Source organism: Microcebus murinus, chromosome 4 (genome assembly GCF_040939455.1).
Source record: "Microcebus murinus isolate Inina chromosome 4, M.murinus_Inina_mat1.0, whole genome shotgun sequence".
NCBI classification, from domain to species: Eukaryota; Metazoa; Chordata; class Mammalia; order Primates; family Cheirogaleidae; genus Microcebus; species Microcebus murinus.
Window position 1 is genome coordinate 91,253,269 of NC_134107.1, and position 18,485 is coordinate 91,271,753.

At 39.5% G+C, this 18,485-nt stretch overlaps 3 protein-coding genes across 8 annotated transcripts; 1 reads left to right on the top strand and 2 right to left on the bottom strand.

Moving 5' to 3' along the window:
* Positions 1 to 781: 781 nt before the first annotated feature.
* On the bottom strand, positions 782 to 6,415 carry PIH1D2 (PIH1 domain containing 2). Its single transcript, XM_012749583.3, has 6 exons — positions 6,284 to 6,415; positions 4,994 to 5,197; positions 4,279 to 4,402; positions 3,616 to 3,861; positions 2,612 to 2,877; positions 782 to 1,293 (listed from the first exon to the last, which is right to left on the bottom strand). The coding sequence occupies exons 2-6, from the start codon at positions 5,168 to 5,170 to the stop codon at positions 1,159 to 1,161; spliced, it is 948 nt and encodes a 315-aa protein (XP_012605037.1). The 5' UTR covers positions 5,171 to 5,197; positions 6,284 to 6,415; the 3' UTR covers positions 782 to 1,158.
* A 100-nt stretch (positions 6,416 to 6,515) lies between these two features.
* NKAPD1 (NKAP domain containing 1) lies at positions 6,516 to 18,412 on the top strand. Of its 5 annotated transcripts, XM_012749584.3 has the most exons (7): positions 6,516 to 6,641; positions 6,771 to 7,203; positions 7,854 to 7,930; positions 10,719 to 10,819; positions 12,539 to 12,688; positions 13,477 to 13,530; positions 14,141 to 18,412. In XM_012749584.3, exons 3-7 carry the CDS (start codon positions 7,862 to 7,864, stop codon positions 14,646 to 14,648), a joined length of 882 nt encoding a protein of 293 aa, XP_012605038.1. In that variant the 5' UTR covers positions 6,516 to 6,641; positions 6,771 to 7,203; positions 7,854 to 7,861; the 3' UTR covers positions 14,649 to 18,412. The 5 variants fall into 5 exon arrangements, with proteins under 5 accessions (XP_012605038.1, XP_075858625.1, XP_012605043.1 ...); XM_076002510.1 differs by having other exon boundaries at positions 6,516 to 7,203; XM_012749589.2 differs by having other exon boundaries at positions 6,516 to 7,203; positions 14,144 to 18,412.
* TIMM8B (translocase of inner mitochondrial membrane 8 homolog B) lies at positions 14,096 to 18,472 on the bottom strand. Of its 2 annotated transcripts, XR_001150290.3 has the most exons (3): positions 18,318 to 18,472; positions 16,840 to 17,100; positions 14,096 to 14,481 (listed from the first exon to the last, which is right to left on the bottom strand). XR_001150290.3 is itself a non-coding variant. In XM_012749596.3 (2 exons), the coding sequence occupies exons 1-2, from the start codon at positions 18,444 to 18,446 to the stop codon at positions 16,933 to 16,935; spliced, it is 297 nt and encodes a 98-aa protein (XP_012605050.1). In that variant the 5' UTR covers positions 18,447 to 18,472; the 3' UTR covers positions 16,724 to 16,932. The 2 variants fall into 2 exon arrangements, 1 of the variants encoding a protein (XP_012605050.1); XM_012749596.3 differs by lacking the exon at positions 14,096 to 14,481 and having other exon boundaries at positions 16,724 to 17,100.
* Positions 18,473 to 18,485: the final 13 nt, after the last annotated feature.

Here is an 18,485-nt window from a genome sequence, read left to right on the forward strand (position 1 = left end):
ATAGAAAAAAATCAACCAGGCATGGCGGTGCATGCCTGTAGTCCCAGTTACTCGGGAGGCTGAGGCAGGAGGATTGCTTGAGCCCAGGAGTTTGAGGTTGTTGTGAGCTAGGCTGATGCCACGGCACTCACTCTAGCCTGGGCAACAGAGAGAGACTCTGTCTCAAAAAAAAAAAAAAATTATATTTGCTTCTAAATGCCACATACCAGTTATTTCTATTTACCACATTAGTTTCTAAAGTTAAAAAGTTCTAAAATTAGGACTTTGTAGACCTTATGTTGAATTAGAAGATAATAATTGCAAGGAAGCTGTTTTGTGTCTAGAAAAGATGATTAAGATATATGTAAAGTTTGTGCATATAGCCTACTTGGGATATAAATTGGATAATTGGTACCTTTGTATGTGACAGCTTAGAAGAGATGAATGGTAATTGAAACCTACGTCACTTTTGTACTTCTGTTCACTTCCTGAGGAGAAAAGCCCTTGTCTCAAATAAGAAATGGATATATTTTTATTATGATGTGCAATGCAATAACATCCACTTACTGTGTCACATCCAATTCACAGACAAGCCCATATGTGATATTAAAATTAGGTCTAGCTAGGTAGCCTCGACTCCTGGCAAAGCTGTTTTATCAAAGTACAGAGGTTCGTAGAAGCATAAGTTTGAATCTTATGTTTCATCCTGTATCTTTATTATTAGAGGAGACTTTCACTGCTACAGTCCATCTTGTTAATAAAAAACTTCTTACAGTGTGGGATTTTTTTCCTGATGCAAAGATTTACTAGAGACTTTTTATTTATTTATTTTGCCCCAAGCAGTAAACCAAGAATTCTCACATTACTTGGGAACAACTGGAATCTTCCCAAATGATAAATTACTTAAGATCACTATAAATATCTTTAAAACAATTACATCATGGCAATACTATTTTTAATAGTTTCTGGTTGATGTCAAGTCTTTCTGAAAACGAGAAAAGGAGTTTTAAAAATAGATGAAACATAACAGCTGAGTAGAAAATCTGATTCCATCAAAATAAACTCTTAGGAAATAATAGAATTAGTGTTTATGATAAATTACTACCTCTACCCATGATGAAGGTCCTATAATTCACATGACTTTATCACTAAAAACCCAAAACACATGATGCTCTTGTTTTATACCAATGGCATTGTGATGATTAGTGTAGATTTCTCTTTGATAAATTTTGCTGTAGTCATTTCAGTATCAATAGCTTCTGGAAGATTCAGATGTAATCTGTACTTCCTAGAGACTTCAATCAGTAAATCATCCTGAAAATAATAAAAAAGATTTTTAAAAGATGAAAATAGAGGCCAAGCATGGTGGCTCACACCTGTAATCCCAGAGTTTTGGGAGGCCAAGGCAGGAGGTTGCTTGAAGCCAGGAGTTCAAGCAACACAGTAAGACCCTGTCTCTACAAAACAAATTTTTTTTTTAATTGGCTGGCTGTGGTGGCACGCTTCCATAATCCCAGCTGCTCTGGAGGCTGAGGTGGGAGGATTGCTTGAGCCCAGGAGTTTGAGGCTGCAATGCACTATGGTCATGCTACTGTACTCCAGCCTGGCCTGGGTGACAGTAAGACCTTGTCTTTTACAAAAAGAAAAGAAAAGATGATACCAGTCTGTCTAAAAGAAACTTCAAAATTTAAAACTCTCTGGACCCCACCATTCCATGAGTGGGAAACATGCTGAGAAAGCTGCTCAGCATCTGAGAATGACACATTCTCCAATACTATTCAGATGTAGCTAAGGTAGACACTGGAAAAAAAAAAACCTCCCGAAGAATGGAGCTGAAGGTCATGAAAAACAATGGAACTGGGAGCTAGGTAATTAAGGAACCTAAGCAAGAACATTCTCTACCTCCAGAGAAGGGTCCCTCACAATGTCTGCCTACTAGGATTTCAGAATTGCTGTGTACTAGTGAATGCAACGTGCCTCTTATTTTTCCCTTTTCTGAATTAAGATGGTTAATTATGGTTATCCTCTCCCAATTTCACATTGTATAGTGGATGGGACTGGGGGAGTAGATAGCTTGTCTTTGTGTGTTATAGGTCCATGGTTCAAAAAAAGGAGAATGCAAAATCCTATACTTTGGAGTCTGATACTGGGATTGGAGGTATTTTCGTTGGGGAAAGAAGCAAATATTTGTGACCAAGAAGGTGGACTATGGTAGACTGATTGATCCCAACTATTTGGTCTTCTGTAAGATTATACATTGTGATTTCCTGTCACTATTTGTAAGAATATACTCTCCAATCGTATTCATGTAGGACTTGACCCTGTGACTTACTTTAGCCAATGGAATATAAGTAGAAGTGATATATGCCATGTTTGAGTGTAAGTTTTAGGATTCATTGCATGTCTTGACCAATTCTGTTTTCCCTCTGCCATGAGAATGGCATATCTCACATGGGAATTGCTCCTTTACATGGATCTTGAAATGTACAAGACTCATGGAGCAGAGTAGGCCTAGGTGATGTGTAACCTGAGCAAATGATTGAAAACTCCAGAAATTTTGCAGTTTGTTACTACAGCATAATACAGTGATGCTGACTGATAAGAAATTTACAGTAATACATATTCAACTTACCTCAGAAACATTAAGGTCACAGAGAGAGACTGAATTAATACCAGGTAATTCAACTTTCAACTCAATTTTCAGAGGTTTTTCATTCTGATCCTGCACAATTTTTAATTCATACACTGGTATCTTCATCTCAACTTGTATTTCACTGCTGGAAATCTCTTCTATTAGACATTTTGCTTTGCCTGAAACTTGGTCTTTTGGCAGTAAGAGCTGAGAAAAATGATCTGGATTGTTCACAGTAGTGCTTTTTATCTGTTCAAGAGTTAGTTCTTTATTAAAGAAGGGGGGAGAGATAAAATCACAAAATTAATCCACAACATTAAAATTATCAAGCTATGAGCTATAATATATATGGTGTCAGTGGTAACACTATATATATGTATACATATATATATAGGTGGATATATATAAAACACTGGTTAGCAGTAGCAGGTAAAGCTGCAGTTAAATTAGGTTGGGAATCTTAAAGAATCTTAAGCCAAAGAATTTGATTGAAAAGCTTTCAGGATTTGAAAAATTTTTTAAGGATGTTCTAATGTTTTTAGTATCTAATATTTACATTTTTCAATCTTAGGTTTATCATTCTTTAAAATCAAGACTTCGTTTGCAAAATGTACATAGGATGCAAAAAATCTTAGATTGGTTTAATTTTTCATTTACATTCATCTACTTACCCCCCCTTTTTTTTTTTTTGAGACAGAGTCTCATTTTGTTGCCCAGGCTAGACTGAGTGCCATGGCATCAGCCTAGCTCACAGCAACCTCAATCTCCTGGACTCAAGCAATCCTCCTGCCTCAGCCTCCCAAGTAGCTAGGACTACAGGCATGTGCCACCATGCCTGGCTAATTTTTTTTCTATATATATTAGTTGGCCAATTAATTTCTTTCTATATATAGTAGAGACGGGGTCTCACTCTTGCTCAGGCTTGTTTCAAACTCCTGACCTCAAGCAATCCTCCCAGAGAGCTAGGATTACAGGCGTGAGCCACTGTGCCCGGCCTTACTTACCCTTTTTCATTTTCTCTCTTAAATCTGTGGAATCAGCTTGGATTCCCATCAGATTTTGTTTCATTCTTTGAATGCTTCCTTTTATTCTAAAGTTGGTAATATGGTAAGAGTGTGAGAGAGTAAACTGGAGTTGCTCTTCAATGCATTTCATGGTCATCTGTATTAACTGACTTTTTTTCATTTGGTCCTTTTCTGCTACCTGAAGAACGTCAGGATTGTAGGCAACATCGATGATTGTGTAAGCATCTGTGTGTATGATTCAGAGGGTATGTAATCAAGACAAGTTGCACTGATGATACTGTCAGGTAATATATTAAAGCATATTCCTGATAATGCTAGAAAATATAAATTTTATTCCTGTATTTTTCAGAGGTAATCACAATGGTGCTACAGCAATTAAGACCTTTCTTAGCATTTTTTTAAATAAACAATTCTTGCTCTAGAATTGGCATTTTTATATAAGTTAAAAACAGCTCGTTTTATTAGAAAAATTAAACAGTATTAAACTTGCATAAAGGTATATTTATGTGTCATTAACTATTAAGATGTATTATTACCAAATAAATTTATTTTACATGAAATGTTTTTACCAAGTAAAATCTGGTCTCTGCTTATTCCCAATAACATTTTAAAATATGATTTCTATCCCTTAATTCTTTGTACCTGATGTTTCAGTCATATCTTCTGGTTTGCCAACACTTAGAGGTACTGGATGAGCAGTTGATTGGGGAGCTGGGATTCTTTTCCATTTACATAAGTTGATAAAAAGTATTTTTTCTTTTGGTTTCTAGAAAGCAAATAATTTTGCATATCTCAAAACCTAAAAAATTTCCAATGCCGTAGAAACAACTCAGCACAGAGTTGGGAAGGGGGAGAATTTTAGGTTCTAAATAAGTCATTCCACATATTAAAACTGTTTGATAAATTATACTTTTGTTACTCAATTTACCCAAGGCTGCTGGCTTTTCATCAAGAATCCAGTTGGTGCTCTCAGAGGAAGTGGAAAAAAGTAGGGAGAACTGATCTTAGCAATTGGTCCAGGTAAATACAACCGTATTTCATTACTTCCTTATCTCCCTAACTTCTTTATTTGAAAAAGCTCCAACTCTATGATTCTCTATTAAATCAGTACATTACTTCTTCTCATTCTAGCAGAAAAAATGGCTCATTATGAGATCTCCAAAATCTATCAAGTTTAAATTTCCAATTTTTACTTCAACACAACCACATTATGTTTCATTTTCTATTTAGAGAGGCAATTTCCCTTAAGTTTTCCTGTATTGATTTAGCATTAGGTAAGGGTAAGTAAGGTATTCTCTGGTTATTCCAGCATCATTTCATTCAAGACCTTTCCCTTCCTGGCACCAACTCTACATACCAGGATCTTGGTCTGTAGACAAAGCTGTGGTTCTGGGGCAGCATAGAGTTGTTTTCCCTCTTTCAGCTGCTGTTGAATGAATTTCTCATAGCCCTCAGGGTCACTTTCAGCCAGATCATCTAGGAGGTTCCAGAACTGAGTAACTTGGGTGAGCAGAACCTTTGAAGACATCTCCATGATTGACAGTGAATAGGCTTCTTAAGCCTGTGGAAAGACATGACTTAAGGGGGGGAAAAGTCTGTATAACTACTGATTCATTTCCTCTTTTGGGAGAGGAGGAATGGGCCAGAAATTGTTTTGGTGAAGTTAGCAGCTATTCTTAACACCTGTGTCTAAAAGACTGTAGATCAGCATCACTTTATCATTTCCTTATTCTCTAATTATCTAGTACCCTTTCCTAAATTCTCAAGTTGTCCTCTCAGATAAAGTCTTACTTCTCCTTGGACCTTCTACAAGCCAGAGTAGTTATTTTAAGTCTGAGTTTCCTGATCTTGTTCCAACACCTGGCTGGCTGGTGCCTCCCCAGTTCAGAACCTTCTAGAGTTGTTTGTGGGGTGAGGGCCACATGAGACTTCCTTAAACCACTCAGTATAGCTTAGTACTGAAAAGCATGGACTCTGGGGCCAGAATGCCTAGATTCCAATCTTAGTTCTCTCTCTTACTGGCAGTGTAACCTTAAGCAATTAATGTATATATGTGCTTCAGTTTGTTCTGCTCAAAATTAAGACGATAATACCTATCTCACAGGGTTATCGTGAGGATTAAGTTAGCTAATACACAGAGGCTGGAACACTTGGTAAACACTATATGAAAGTAATTATATCCTCTCTGTATCTTCGGATAAGCCTAATCACTCCCTCTCCCATTGGACAGTTGTCCCGCCAAAGCATCTTTTTTTTTTTTTTTTTTTTTTTGAGGCAGTTTCACTCTGTCACCTGTGCTAGAGTGCAGTGGCGTCATCATAGCTCACTGCAACCTCAAACTCCTGGGCTGAAGGGATCCTCCGTCCCTAGTCTCCGGACTACCTAGGACTACAGGCGCGTGCCACTGCGCCCAGCTAATTTTTTATATTTTTAGTAGAGACGGAGTCTTGGTCTTGCTCAGGCTGGTCTGGAACTCCTGACTTCAAGCGATCCTCCTGCCTCAGCCTCCCAGAGTGCTAGGATTACAGGCGTGAGCCACAGTGCGGCCCTCGGCATCTTTTGAATGAGGAACGCAGGTTTAGAGTACTATGCTGGGGTTACTAAATAGAAAACTTAAACTAACAGATAATCACTCCGGCAAACCCACCTCTTCTGTCGCTTCCCTGACAAACCGCGACGCCTGTTACCAGGGTAACCAGATTGGGTACAACCTCTAATTGAGTCCGGGAAGCCACAGGCAAAAAGGTCTCTTCACATCCAGTTCCCGGATCTCCCACTTCTGGTGTCGGGCTTGCATTTTTCAAGTGGGCTCACCCAGGAGAGCGCCTGCCTGCCTTCTGCACCCGTTAACTTGTCCTGGAAACCCTCTTTATGGGTCTCTGGGACTCCTGTTGGTGGGAAGAATTTCTCAGGAGCACGACTTCCGGCCTGAAGGGGAAGCCGCCTCCTATTTCTCCCAGACCGCCTCCTCCCCCCACCCCCGCCACGCGAGGCTGCGGCGCACGGTATGGGTGTGTTTGTGTGTATTTGTGTGGGGAGGGCGTTTATAGGGAAGGTTACCGGGAGCTCCGAGGCCGCTGGGGGGCAGGGATCCCGGTGACAAAGATGAGGACATTTTCTCTGTCTTATACTAGGAAACCTCAGTCCCCCTTTCAGGCACCCTAGGCACTTCCTGGGGCCCAACCGAAGGTCTTACCCATCCAAAGCGTCCCGATCCTTTCTGGGGAGTGAAACCCAACCCCCGGGGTCCATCCCAGCGGAGCGTGAGCGAGGAATGCCCGGGTCAACCGGGCCGTCCGAATTCCGCGCCGGCGCAGCCTCCGGGCCTCAGTCCGGGAGAGTGATCTGCCTGTCGATCTGGGCTGGGGGAAAGGCAGCCGTGGCCTGGGCCACGGGTGAGGGCAGAATAACCGGTGGGAAGGCTGCGTTTTCACGAAGGACTCGGGTGAAGCTGCAGAGCTGCCTTTAAGCCCTGACTCCTTGGCTTCCTGGGTCGGAGGAGATCTTGTAATGGAATGGTTCTTCGTCTCACACTAACAAGATGCCTGATTTCCTCAGGATCGAGGGGTGAGTGAGCGTTGGGGTGGTTGCATAAAGTCCCTGCTAGCTACACACATGTGAATATTTTTGTTATCTAGTTTTTAGAGGCTTCTGTACAAAGTAGGAAATAAAATGCCCCTGCATGGAGAAATTTAGGACATGTTTGCATTTGTTCTTAGGCGTCAGTTTTTGCTACTGTTGACATTTGTGATTCCTGACACTTTCAAATCTAGGTATCTGCTTCATTGCAAACTAATTTTGGGATTTGAGATTTGATTTCTAATTTAGACATTGACATACATCATTTGCCTAGGATTATGTAGCCTGGGGCAAGTTACAGCTTTAAGGGAACTTTATCTATAAAATAGGGATGGAAATACTTACCTCATATAAAACATAGAATAACTGTGAGGGTTAAATAAAATGGTGCTTATGAAAGCACTTAACTTTGTGCAGTCTTGTGCATTTGTAAAGAACTTCAATATATATTATCTCCATCCTCAAGTTAGTGTGATCAGGCATTTCCCCTTTTTAATGGTGAAAGAAAAGCTATTCCTCAGGAATCTGACTTTTAGTTCATTGATCTTTTCTTTACCTTATACTGCTTTATAAAATTTAAGAAAAGATAAGATAATAAGGGAAATTATTATCAAATGTTATTTGTTGATTCATTTCAGATTGAAGAATGTCCCGGGTTCCACTGGGGAAAGTCCTCCTGAGGAATGTCATCCGGCACACAGATGCTCACAATAAGGTGTGAAGTACAACCCATTCATTCCTCAACATTCATTGAAGGCATACAGTGTGCCAAGCAAACATGAATAAAATAAATAATTGCAATACAGGTTGACAAATACTATGATAAAGATATTTATAAAGTGCTTTAGAGCACTGAGAAGGGAATGATGAAATCTGCCCTGGAGAATTAGAAAAGATTTTAAAGAATGGGTGGTATTTGAACTGCTGGTAAAAGATCATTCTGGATAGAGAGAACATCATGCACTCATGTGGCAACAAGAAAAAGCATGAATCACTTGGTGCATGGCAAGAAATTTACGTATCTAGAAAGTGGAGAATGTTGGGGATAATGGCAGAAGATAAGGCCTGAGTGGTAAATTAGAGTGGGCTTGTGATTCTTGGAGATGAGACTTCTTCCTTTAGACAATAAAGAAGCCATCAAATGTTTTTAAGTAGGGTGTGACATGATCATATTTGTTGAAAGACATATTGAAAGATGGTTTCTCAACTGGATAGGGAATAAATCAGATGGGGAGAAACAGTAGGGAGACCAATTAGGAGGCAATTATAGTGTTCCAGGTGACAGATGAGGCAATGACAGTAGGGATGAAGAAGAGGAACTGGAGACAGAATCCAAAGAACTTGGTGACTGACTAGATTGTAGGAATGAGAATGGGATCAAATAAAGCTGACCCTTGAACAACTTGGGAGTTAAGGGCACTGACACCTGTGCAGTCTAAAATCCACATCTAAAAACTAATAGCCTACTTTTGAGTGGAAACCTTCCAATAACATAACCAGTGGATTAACACATACTTTGTATGTTATATGTATTACAAAATGTATTCTTACAATAAAGTAGCTAGAGCAAAAAAAAATGTTATTAAGAAAATCACATTGAGTAGGCTGAGGAGGAAGAAGACCAATTGGTCTTGCTGTTTTGGGGGTGGCAAAGGCAGAAGAAAATCTGCATGCAAGTGGACCCATGAATTTCAAACCCGTTTTGTTCAAGGGTCAACTGTATAACCAACTGTGTGACTGGGTGGATGATGATCCCATTAATTGAGACAGGGAACAAAAAAGGGGACAAGTTTGATAGGAAAGATAATTAGTTTGGTTTTGGACATGTTGATGGTGAGGTGCATATAGGAGATCCAACGATTGAAAATTCAAACTTGGAGGGAGAACACTTGGGTCTGGACATAAAGGTTTGGGAATTATTAATATATAGGTAGATGATAGAGGTCATGGGAGTAGATGAGGGCACTTGGGAGAGCACATACAATGAAAAGAGGGCCAAGGCCCCTTTTAAGTTTTCTTTAGTGAACTCTACTATTTTTTTGTGTGTGTGTGACAGAGTCTCACTTTGTTGCCCAGGCTAGAGTGAGTGCCATGGTGTCAGCCTAGCTCACAGCAACCTCAAACTCTTGGGCTCAAGCGATCCTCCTGCCCCAGCCTCCCCAAGTAGCTGGGACTACAGGCATGCGCCACCATGCTCGGCTAATTTTTTCTATATATAGTAGTTGGCCAATTAATTTCTTTCTATTTATAGTAGAGATGGGGTCTCGCTCTTGCTCAGGCTGGTTTCGAACTCCTGACCTCGAGCAATCTGCCCGCCTCAGCCTCCCAGAGAGCTAGGATTACAGGCGTGAGCCACCGCGCCCGGCTCTACTACTCTTTGTTTGATCATATTATTATCATATCCTCTGATATTTTAATTATAGATGAGGGTATAACTGTTACTTAAGCTGTGTATGCAGTTGCATTAACCTAGCCCTAGTTGTATGGTAAGCTTAGATTTGAAATGGTAGCTAAAAAAGATAAATCTGGCCAGGCGTGGTGGCTCACGCCTGTAATCCTAGCTCTCTGGGAGGCCGAGGCGGGCGGATTGCTCGAGGTCGGAAGTTCAAAACCAGCCTGAGCAAGAGCGAGAGCCCGTCTCTACTATAAATAGAAAGAAATTAATTGGCCAACTAATATATATATATAAAAAATTAGCCAGGCATGGTGGTGCATGCCTGTAGTCCCAGCTACTTGGGAGGCTGAGGCAGAAGGATTGCTTGAGCCAGGAGATTGAGGTTGCTGTGAGCTAGGCTGACGCCATGGCACTCACTCTAGCCTGGGCAACAAAGCGAGACTCTGTCTCAAAAAAAAAAAAAAAAAGATTAAGAAAAAAATAAAATAAAAAAAAAATAAAAAAGATAAATCTAGCACAGCTTTAATGAAATTAGGCAAGAGGACTTAGCAATAAAATGTGTTCTTGTTCTTTGGGTATTTGTAGTCTACTTTTCAGGAAATTATATAGCAACCAAACTGTTTATTTTGTTTTTGACAAGAATTATGATGTTGTGAAAAGAAAGCTTAGGGAGTTTAAAGACCTATCCTTACTAGTTTTTTGACTTTGGTAAAATCTCTGATCTTTTATTTCTTTGCAGTAAAATATAGTGGCTCCTGATTTGTTTTCCTCATAAGATTGCTTAACATTCAGTTGAGATGATACAATTAAAATCACATTGCATTTTAGAAATGGATTATCATTTGCTAATTGCAGCAAAATTGATAAGGTGAAAAGTGTTTCTGTGCAGGGGTTAAAAAGTTCTAATGGGGCAGAATTCTATGTTTTTGAGATGTACTGGATTGGATTGTTTATCATTTTCTAGAGAAACCAAAATTTGTTTTCCAGGTCCCTAATCATAGCCCAGTCTGTAGCTGAATGGTCAGACTGTATTTCCAGTTAGTTACTTTTCTGTAATGTAAAGTGTTGTTTTTAGTAACTTATTTTTATTTCATTTTAAAAACTCTAGATTCAGGAGGAATCAGATATGTGGAAAATAAGAGAACTGGAGAAACAGATGGAAGATGATTACCATGGGACTAAAAGGAAAATGTTACCCAGCAGTTCAAGGTGAAATTGCAGCTCTGAGTATCAAAATAATTCTCATATTTTTCAGAATTATCAACTTTTGTTTAAAAACACTTTGGTATTTTAAGGAGAGATGAATTCAGTTCTGTGAGATCTTAAGCCTTTCCTCTGTCATAAATCTAGACCCAAGTGTAAAGATAATGGCTATGGTACATATGGCCCCATTCTTTGTACTTATTTGCATTGGAGAGTTTTTAAATTCTACCTGAACAAGTATAAATGTGTAGGGTTCTGTGGATTTTGACCTTGCCTGATAGCTTTTAACTTAAGATTTTCTAACTGGAATCTTATGGTCACTTAGCCAATCAATCATTCCTTCTTCCTATTAATCTTTCATTCTTTCAGCCTTTTCTTTATCCCATCTACTCACTATCTTCACCAGGTCAACAGCCTTTCATATTACCTTCTTCCTCTTATTTTTTTTTTTTTCTTAGAGATGGGGTTTCACTTTGTTGTCCAGGCTGGTCTCAAACTCCTGGCTTCAATCGATCCTCCTGCCACAGCCTCCCAAAGTGCTGGGATTACAGGTGTGAGCCACCACATCTGGCCCCATATTACCTTCTTAATAATTTCAGTATGGAAAAAAAAAAAAAAAGAAGAAGAAAAAAAATAATTTGTGAATGTGAAGGATTATGTAGGCTTAGTTGTCTTTCACCTTTGGAGGTATAGGAATGTCCGAGTAATTGGGAACATATCTTGGGCCTCATATGCCCATACATGTAAGAGCTACATGTATAAGAAATGACTATAAAGTAATAATCTTGATTTCTAAAGCCACCTAGGGTGATCACTAGTTAAGAGTGAGGTATTTAAGGGAGAGTGAGTGTGCCTGTGTGGACTTTGGTGTGTGAATGGCTTCGGACAAGAAGTATGTAAGGTATCCCTCATGAAGAAGGCAGAATCTCAACATAAAAATAAATATCTTCTAGTTTTTTTCTCTCCGAAGGTGGTCCTATGCGAATTTATAAGTGTAGATGCTGATTTGTATTGGTTAATTCCAAGTGGCATTTCCAGAAATAAGGTGATTGCTATTTTAGAATAGACTCTATTAATTCCTGTCATGGTGAATAAATATTTTAAAAAATGAATTAAATTTTTAAAAATTGACAAAAAATGAATAATCTTTAAAACTTAATCTTTTTAGGAGCAGGGATTCTGATAGTCTCAAAAGCTGTTACATTCCTACCAGTTCAACTAGAACAATGCCTGGCACCTAGGAAGCCCTTAAAAATTTTTGATAACTGATTAGTTGACTTACTGGCTGATTAGTCGACACTGTAAACAGAGGCTGGAGCAGTGGTTCTGGGTTAGGGCTTGTTCTCACTTGACTTCACTAATAGCACGTTGCTGGTTTGCGAGAAGGGAAGTGTATTTTAGAATCTAGGGTAGTTTGAAGTGTCCCCAGCTGTGATTATGCTCTGCTTCCCTCTTTGTATACCCTCCTAGTTGAATCAGTGAGTGAACTATAGTTCAGAAGTGAGTTTGTCTATACTCTGCAATAGCAAGGGTAGTAATGGTTAGATTTTTTTCCCCCCACTGGACTGTAGAAACGTATAGAGAGGAACAGATAATATCTTTCACATTTTTTTTAACAGTATCAGGTTTTTTGGTTCCCCTCAGCTTGTTCCATGAGTTTTGTGCATGATGTTCCATAAACTCACAGATTGCTTTTAAATCTAAAAGTTCCGCTTTCTCTTGTAGCCGGATGCGTAGTGATGGTTTTGATGAAGAAAGTCAAAGAGGCTATTGGAGGCCAAAGAATGACATTTCTGGGACACTGGAAGATGATTTTCTTAAGGCTAAATCCTGGAACAAGAAGTTTTATGATTATGAAGCTAATATGCCAGACAGGTTTGTGACTAATTCCTATGACCATTAATAATTAGCCTTAGAATATGTACTTGTCAAAATTGTCCCTACAAAAATTTGTACACAAGTATTCATAGCAGCATTATTCATAATGGCCAAACAGTAGAAATTCAAATGTCTATCAGCCAATGAATGGATAAACATAATGTGGTATATCTGTACAATATTATTTTGCAGTAAAAGGAATGAAGTAGTGATATGTGGTTCAGCATGGATGAACCTTGAAAACATTATACTAAGTGAAAGAAGTCAAGTCACAAAAGACCACATATTGTATGATTCCATTTATGTGATATATCCATACACATTTTATGGTTCTATTTATGTGATAGGCAAATCCATAGAGACAGAAAGTAAATGAATGGTTGTCATGGGCTAGAAGCACTACACTTTAAAGGTGAATTTTATGTTATGTGAATATACTTCAATAAAGTTATTTAAAAACAATTGTCCCAATATAGACGGCATTATATTATGTTTTTGGAAAAGTGCTTCACAGCTAACAGTGTGAGAATTCCTCAGTGTTTCTTAAGGAAGACAATGGCAAGTTCTATTACAGATGGACAAAAGAATCTTATATCTGCGATGGTAATATATAGTACATAAAATCTAGCTGTTACTGAGCTATATGGGCTTGGGTCTACCATATCTCTATTTTCTTCATTTTATGTGTATTTCTATGTATGCATGTACTCCAAAATCTAATTTTCTTTTAATTTCCAGAAATGTATGCATTGCTTTAACAGTACATGTAATGTATCATCTTACAGATGGGGCCACAGTGGTTATAAAGAGTTATACCCTGAAGAATTTGAAACAGACAGGTAAGACAAATGAGCTTACTAAAAGAAAGAAACAGATTATTACAAAGTCTGTACTATAAGTTGATTTCCTAAACTTTTACAAAGGATATAATATTTGCCACTGAAACTGTAGCTAGAGAAGAAAAAAGGTGATTTAGTTGGTAGGCAGTCACTATTTTGCCATTCTCTGGTTGATGTTTGGCCATGTCTATAAGCATTTTGGTTTTTATATGTAGTATTCCACACAGTAACTCACTATGGCAGCTTAGAATTTTATATATATATATATATATATGTAATTTTGAGACACAGTCTTACTCTGTTGCTGAGGCTAGAGTGCATTGGTGTCATCATAGCTCACTGCAGCCTCCAACTCCTGGGCTCGAGTGATCCTTCTGCCTCAGCCTCCCCAGGTCTTGCTGTTGCCCAGGCTGGTAGCTTAGAATGTGTATCTTCATTTTAAAGATGAGGAAACAAAAACTTAGTGCGAATAATAAAGTCTTATAGTATATGTCACGGTTCTGATTTAAAATTCAGATGTTAACCCCAGTTTCTTATCTAGAATAATAGAAATATAAATACACTATTTCTTTTTTTACATAAAAGTTTCTCTTTTATACTTTTTTATTAGTAGTGATCAGCAAGACATTACCAATGGGAAAAAAACATCTCCCCAGGTAAAGTCATCTACCCATGAATCCCGCAAACACAAGAAGTCAAAGAAATCCCATAAAAAAAAGCAGAAAAAAAGGTCACACAAAAAACAGAAGAAAAGCAAAAAGGAAGCCACGGATATAACAGCAGATTCTTCAAGCGAGTTCTCAGAAGAAACTGGGGCTTCGAATAGCAGGAAAAGGAAACAACCACATAAGCGCAAGAAAAAATCCAGGAAAAAGTCTCTCAAAAAATCTGCTTCATTCTTAGAGGCAGAAAATGATGCTTCCCAGTCAGATGATTCAGCATCCAGCAGTTCTGAGGAAAGTGAGGAAAGAGACACTAAGAAAACCAAAAGGAAAAAGAGAGATAAAAAAGTCCATATCCCTGTAGCTAACAATGAAATACAGGAGAGGACAAATAAACGCACAAATTGGAAAGTGGCTACAGATGAAAGGTCTGCTGAGAGCTCAGAGGATGACTAAATGAGAAAGGAACATTCTTGTTTCCCATGTGACTGGTTATTTATACAGCTCTTACTCCTTGGGGTTTTGCCAGGGACTCCCTTTCAACACGGGGCCTGAGGTCAGAGCTGTCTGGTGCCATCTACATATGTTCTGACAGACTTCTTGTCTTCTATTTTGGCCTGTTAAACTTGATCCCCTTTTCTTGTTAATAGGGAATCTGGTATTTTGTTATGAAGGTTTCTTGAAGAGATTATTTTTTGCAATGAATCACATTTAGTGTAGAGTACATATACAGCAAATTAAAGGATCCAGAAAGCTGAATCCAATAATGACCTGGGTATACCAATTGGAATATTGAATTTGGGGAAATCTAGGGCTGGGATCAAGAGGTAGATTGGAACCAGTGCTGTGTAGAAAGGTATGACAAGGGAACACTATGTTGCTCTCTGTTTATAGAGCAGGTGTCACAACTGGCTTGTCTTTAGCCTTGGTGCTTTGATCCTTCTGTATTTTGACCCCACAGGTGTGGTCCAATTTACTTAATAAGGAAATGGGCTTAAAGAACAAACCTTTCCCCTTCATGGTAGCATCCACAGACAAATGTTATTAGAAGGGACTAGGGTTTTCTCAAATTTCCCTGCTGGACAGGGCCTCAAGCTACACTTTGTATGCCTCCAAACATAGTAATTGGTTAGTAAATGGTTTTTCAGTTCCATTGCTATATATTGCCTAAACAGACTTGTGTTCAAAATTATTTCTTCAGATGACCCTCTAGCAAATGGGGAAGAATTAGGAATTAGTCATGCTGTCAATGGTGCTCTGAACAGGATTCAGGGCAACAACTGCCATTTAAATCTTGTCTTCCTTGTTAATTTCTCAATCTGTTAATGAACTTTTAGTTTTCCCTGAAACTAAGTTGCATCATTTCCAAAATGAAACAGGCTTCTCAGGGACATATCCACTTCTGTCTTTGGATTAAAGCACCAAGCAGAGACCACGTTATTTCCCTTTGCTATACTGTGATCCCTACTATGTTAATTCTTAAGCAACCAAAATATAACTGAAAGAAGGCTGGCAGAACACAAGTGAATTTCTTCACTATGGGAGAAAAGATCAAGTGACACATTGTCATTTTTTTCTGGTTGTCACTTTGTGGGCTAAGTAAAAAGCTTGAAAACTCACACTTTTGGTCTTGGTTCTGCCACCAATGGGTTATGAGGAGGTCCAGAGCAGGTAAGTTAACCTCCCTGGCCTTACTTTCCCCATATGTTAATAAAGAATTACTTCATGGTAGCATGACAGTATAAGACACCAGCAATAGAATACAACCATGATGAAATTCCATTAAGTGGTATTTTATACTTCTAACTATTAAATTTGTTCTTTTTACAGAACAGATTTCTAATAAAGTACTTGGTCTTATGTGGTTGGCCAGAGGTGCCCTATCCTTTGACTACAAGCTGGTGCTCCCTATTGGGATATTTATTTGAAATATCAATACTTTGGTACTCAACTGTCAATGTCATGGTGTATATTTTTATCTTTGGGACTGGTAGGGGCTTAAAGGAGGCAGAACAGTCTATAATTACTACCTCTTAACCTAAAACAACTGTTTTGTTCCTGGAGCAAGTAAAATCTTTGCTAGAAGGAGTCTTTAGCATATATTTTTTAGCATTGTTTCTGTACTCTGAAAGTACTGACTACAAGCAGAGACTCAGGAACCAGAGAAATAAGGCATTCCAGAAATTTGTCTCTGTTTGGGTCTTGACCTTCCCCTCCTCCCTTACTAGCAGGTTTACTGCTTTCCCAAGGAATACACATCTTGCCTGTTTTGGGGGTTTTTTTGGCCAGGTTTAACCTTTTCTTGGTCATGTATAAGCAATAAAGCTGTTTTCTGTTCTTCACTTTTCTCAACCCCAATTTCTTTTCTATACCTTAGGCTTTGATGGTTTTTCCAACTCCCTTAATTATGGCTTGGGGTGGCTCTTAAAAACCTACCACCTCCCATTTGCACTACTGGCTGTGAACATTTATTTCTAGTGTTCCTGCCAATCAGAGGCTATATAAAATCCTACAATGGGATTAAAAAAGAGTTGGAGAATTCACATTTATTGAATAACTGATGTGATACAACCTGGAATTTCTGAATTCCAAATAAATAAATTTCACTTTTGGGACATATGATCTGTTATTTTTAGCACCAACAGACCTCACAATGGGTTAACAACCTTCCCCTGCTGGCCCTTCAATCTGCTTTAATAACAAGTCCTTTGCTGCTTCAGTCATTCTCCCAGGGGATGGCCTACTGTCCTCCTTTCTGCACAATTTGGGCAAACCGACTGGTGATGGCAAGAGTGGTGTCAATGAAGCGGTCCACACAGCTGGAGAGACAATTTTCAGTGCGAGAGTCTAGGCGATTCCCTGGCTTCTCCACACATTTATCCCAGCATAGCTCCATGAAATGATGCACCTAAGAGAAAAGAAAAATAGTAATCACTGGGGTCTGCAGATGGGCCTAAAAAAAACTGTTCATTTTAAAATTTTCTTTTCATTTTCATCACCTGACAAAACCATTCTTTCAATCAACAAACCATGGAGTCACTTTGGGCTCTTTTCATTTCCTAATTTGTCACCAATATTGGCCCAGATCCTCATCCCTACAGATTATATATAAATTCCCAGGTGGGACTAATACCCTCTTTTATATTCCCCAAAGCAGCCAGCACCAGTGTAAACTAGGAAGGGAGGGTGCCAATTCATTCCCCCAAACAATTGCACTCATTGCATTCCCAACTTACCTTCTAGAGAAGGTAATTCTTAAGTTCTTAGCCTTTTGGGGTCATGGACACATTTGAGAATCTGATGAAGCTTATCAAATATAACAAAGTTACAGAACTCGCGTCCACTTGCAAAAGAATGTTCAAGACCTGAGGATTTCTAACCAGGGTTCTTGCTACTCACCCTCCCTGCACCCACCCCTCCCCTCCAAAAAGGGAGAAAACCATCTTACCAAGAGCTTCCTCTTTGGGAGACTGGGTACTAAACAATTCTCCATAAGGATGGCTATGATTACCTCCATTTAAGAGGCGTGATTAAGTAATCACTGCAAAGTCAAATATTCAGCAAGGGGCCACATCAGATTCGAACAATTTCTAAGGAGCTCCAAATCCTTGTTCCAAATCAACAGTCTACACTGAATACTTCAGAGCACCCCCCTTTATTCAATGTTCTAGTGCTCGTTTTGTTCTAGTACTCGTTTTCAAGTACATTATCGCATATGATCTTAACAGTCCAGTGAAACAGTGGGCGACAGCAAAACCAAAACCCACAGTGGATGGGTGTCTTGTCTTGAGGCACGTGGCCCGCAAGTGGCCGAGGGAGGATTCGAACCCAGATCTTACGAATGCCAGCCCAGACAGGTCGCTAACGAGGCTCCGGTGCTCTGGAGTCGGCCAAACCTCTCTCCCTGCTTTACACCTTCTCTTTTCTCCACGCCGCTCTTGCTTAGCTGGCACCTAAACGCTACTAGTCACCAGCTGCAGGAGGGCCATCACTAGTGTTTTTGTGAGGTGAATGGGAAGCAGCCGAGATCGAGCGGCCTCACTGAGCCGCCAGTATACAGAGGCCCGCGGGTGTACTTCACCCTGCTTTCCCCTCACCCTCCAGGGCTGGTACCGGTCCCCGCACCTGTGCAGTGAACTGCGCCTTCTGCTGTTCGGCCGCCACCAGGCGCTGCAACTCTGCCTCGTCCGCTTCACCCAGCTCCGCCATTGTAAGCAAAAGGATCCTGACCTTCCGACGAGTGTGTCTGCGCATGCGCTGTGGGCGCGCACCGCCTACTTGCTTCCGGTTCAC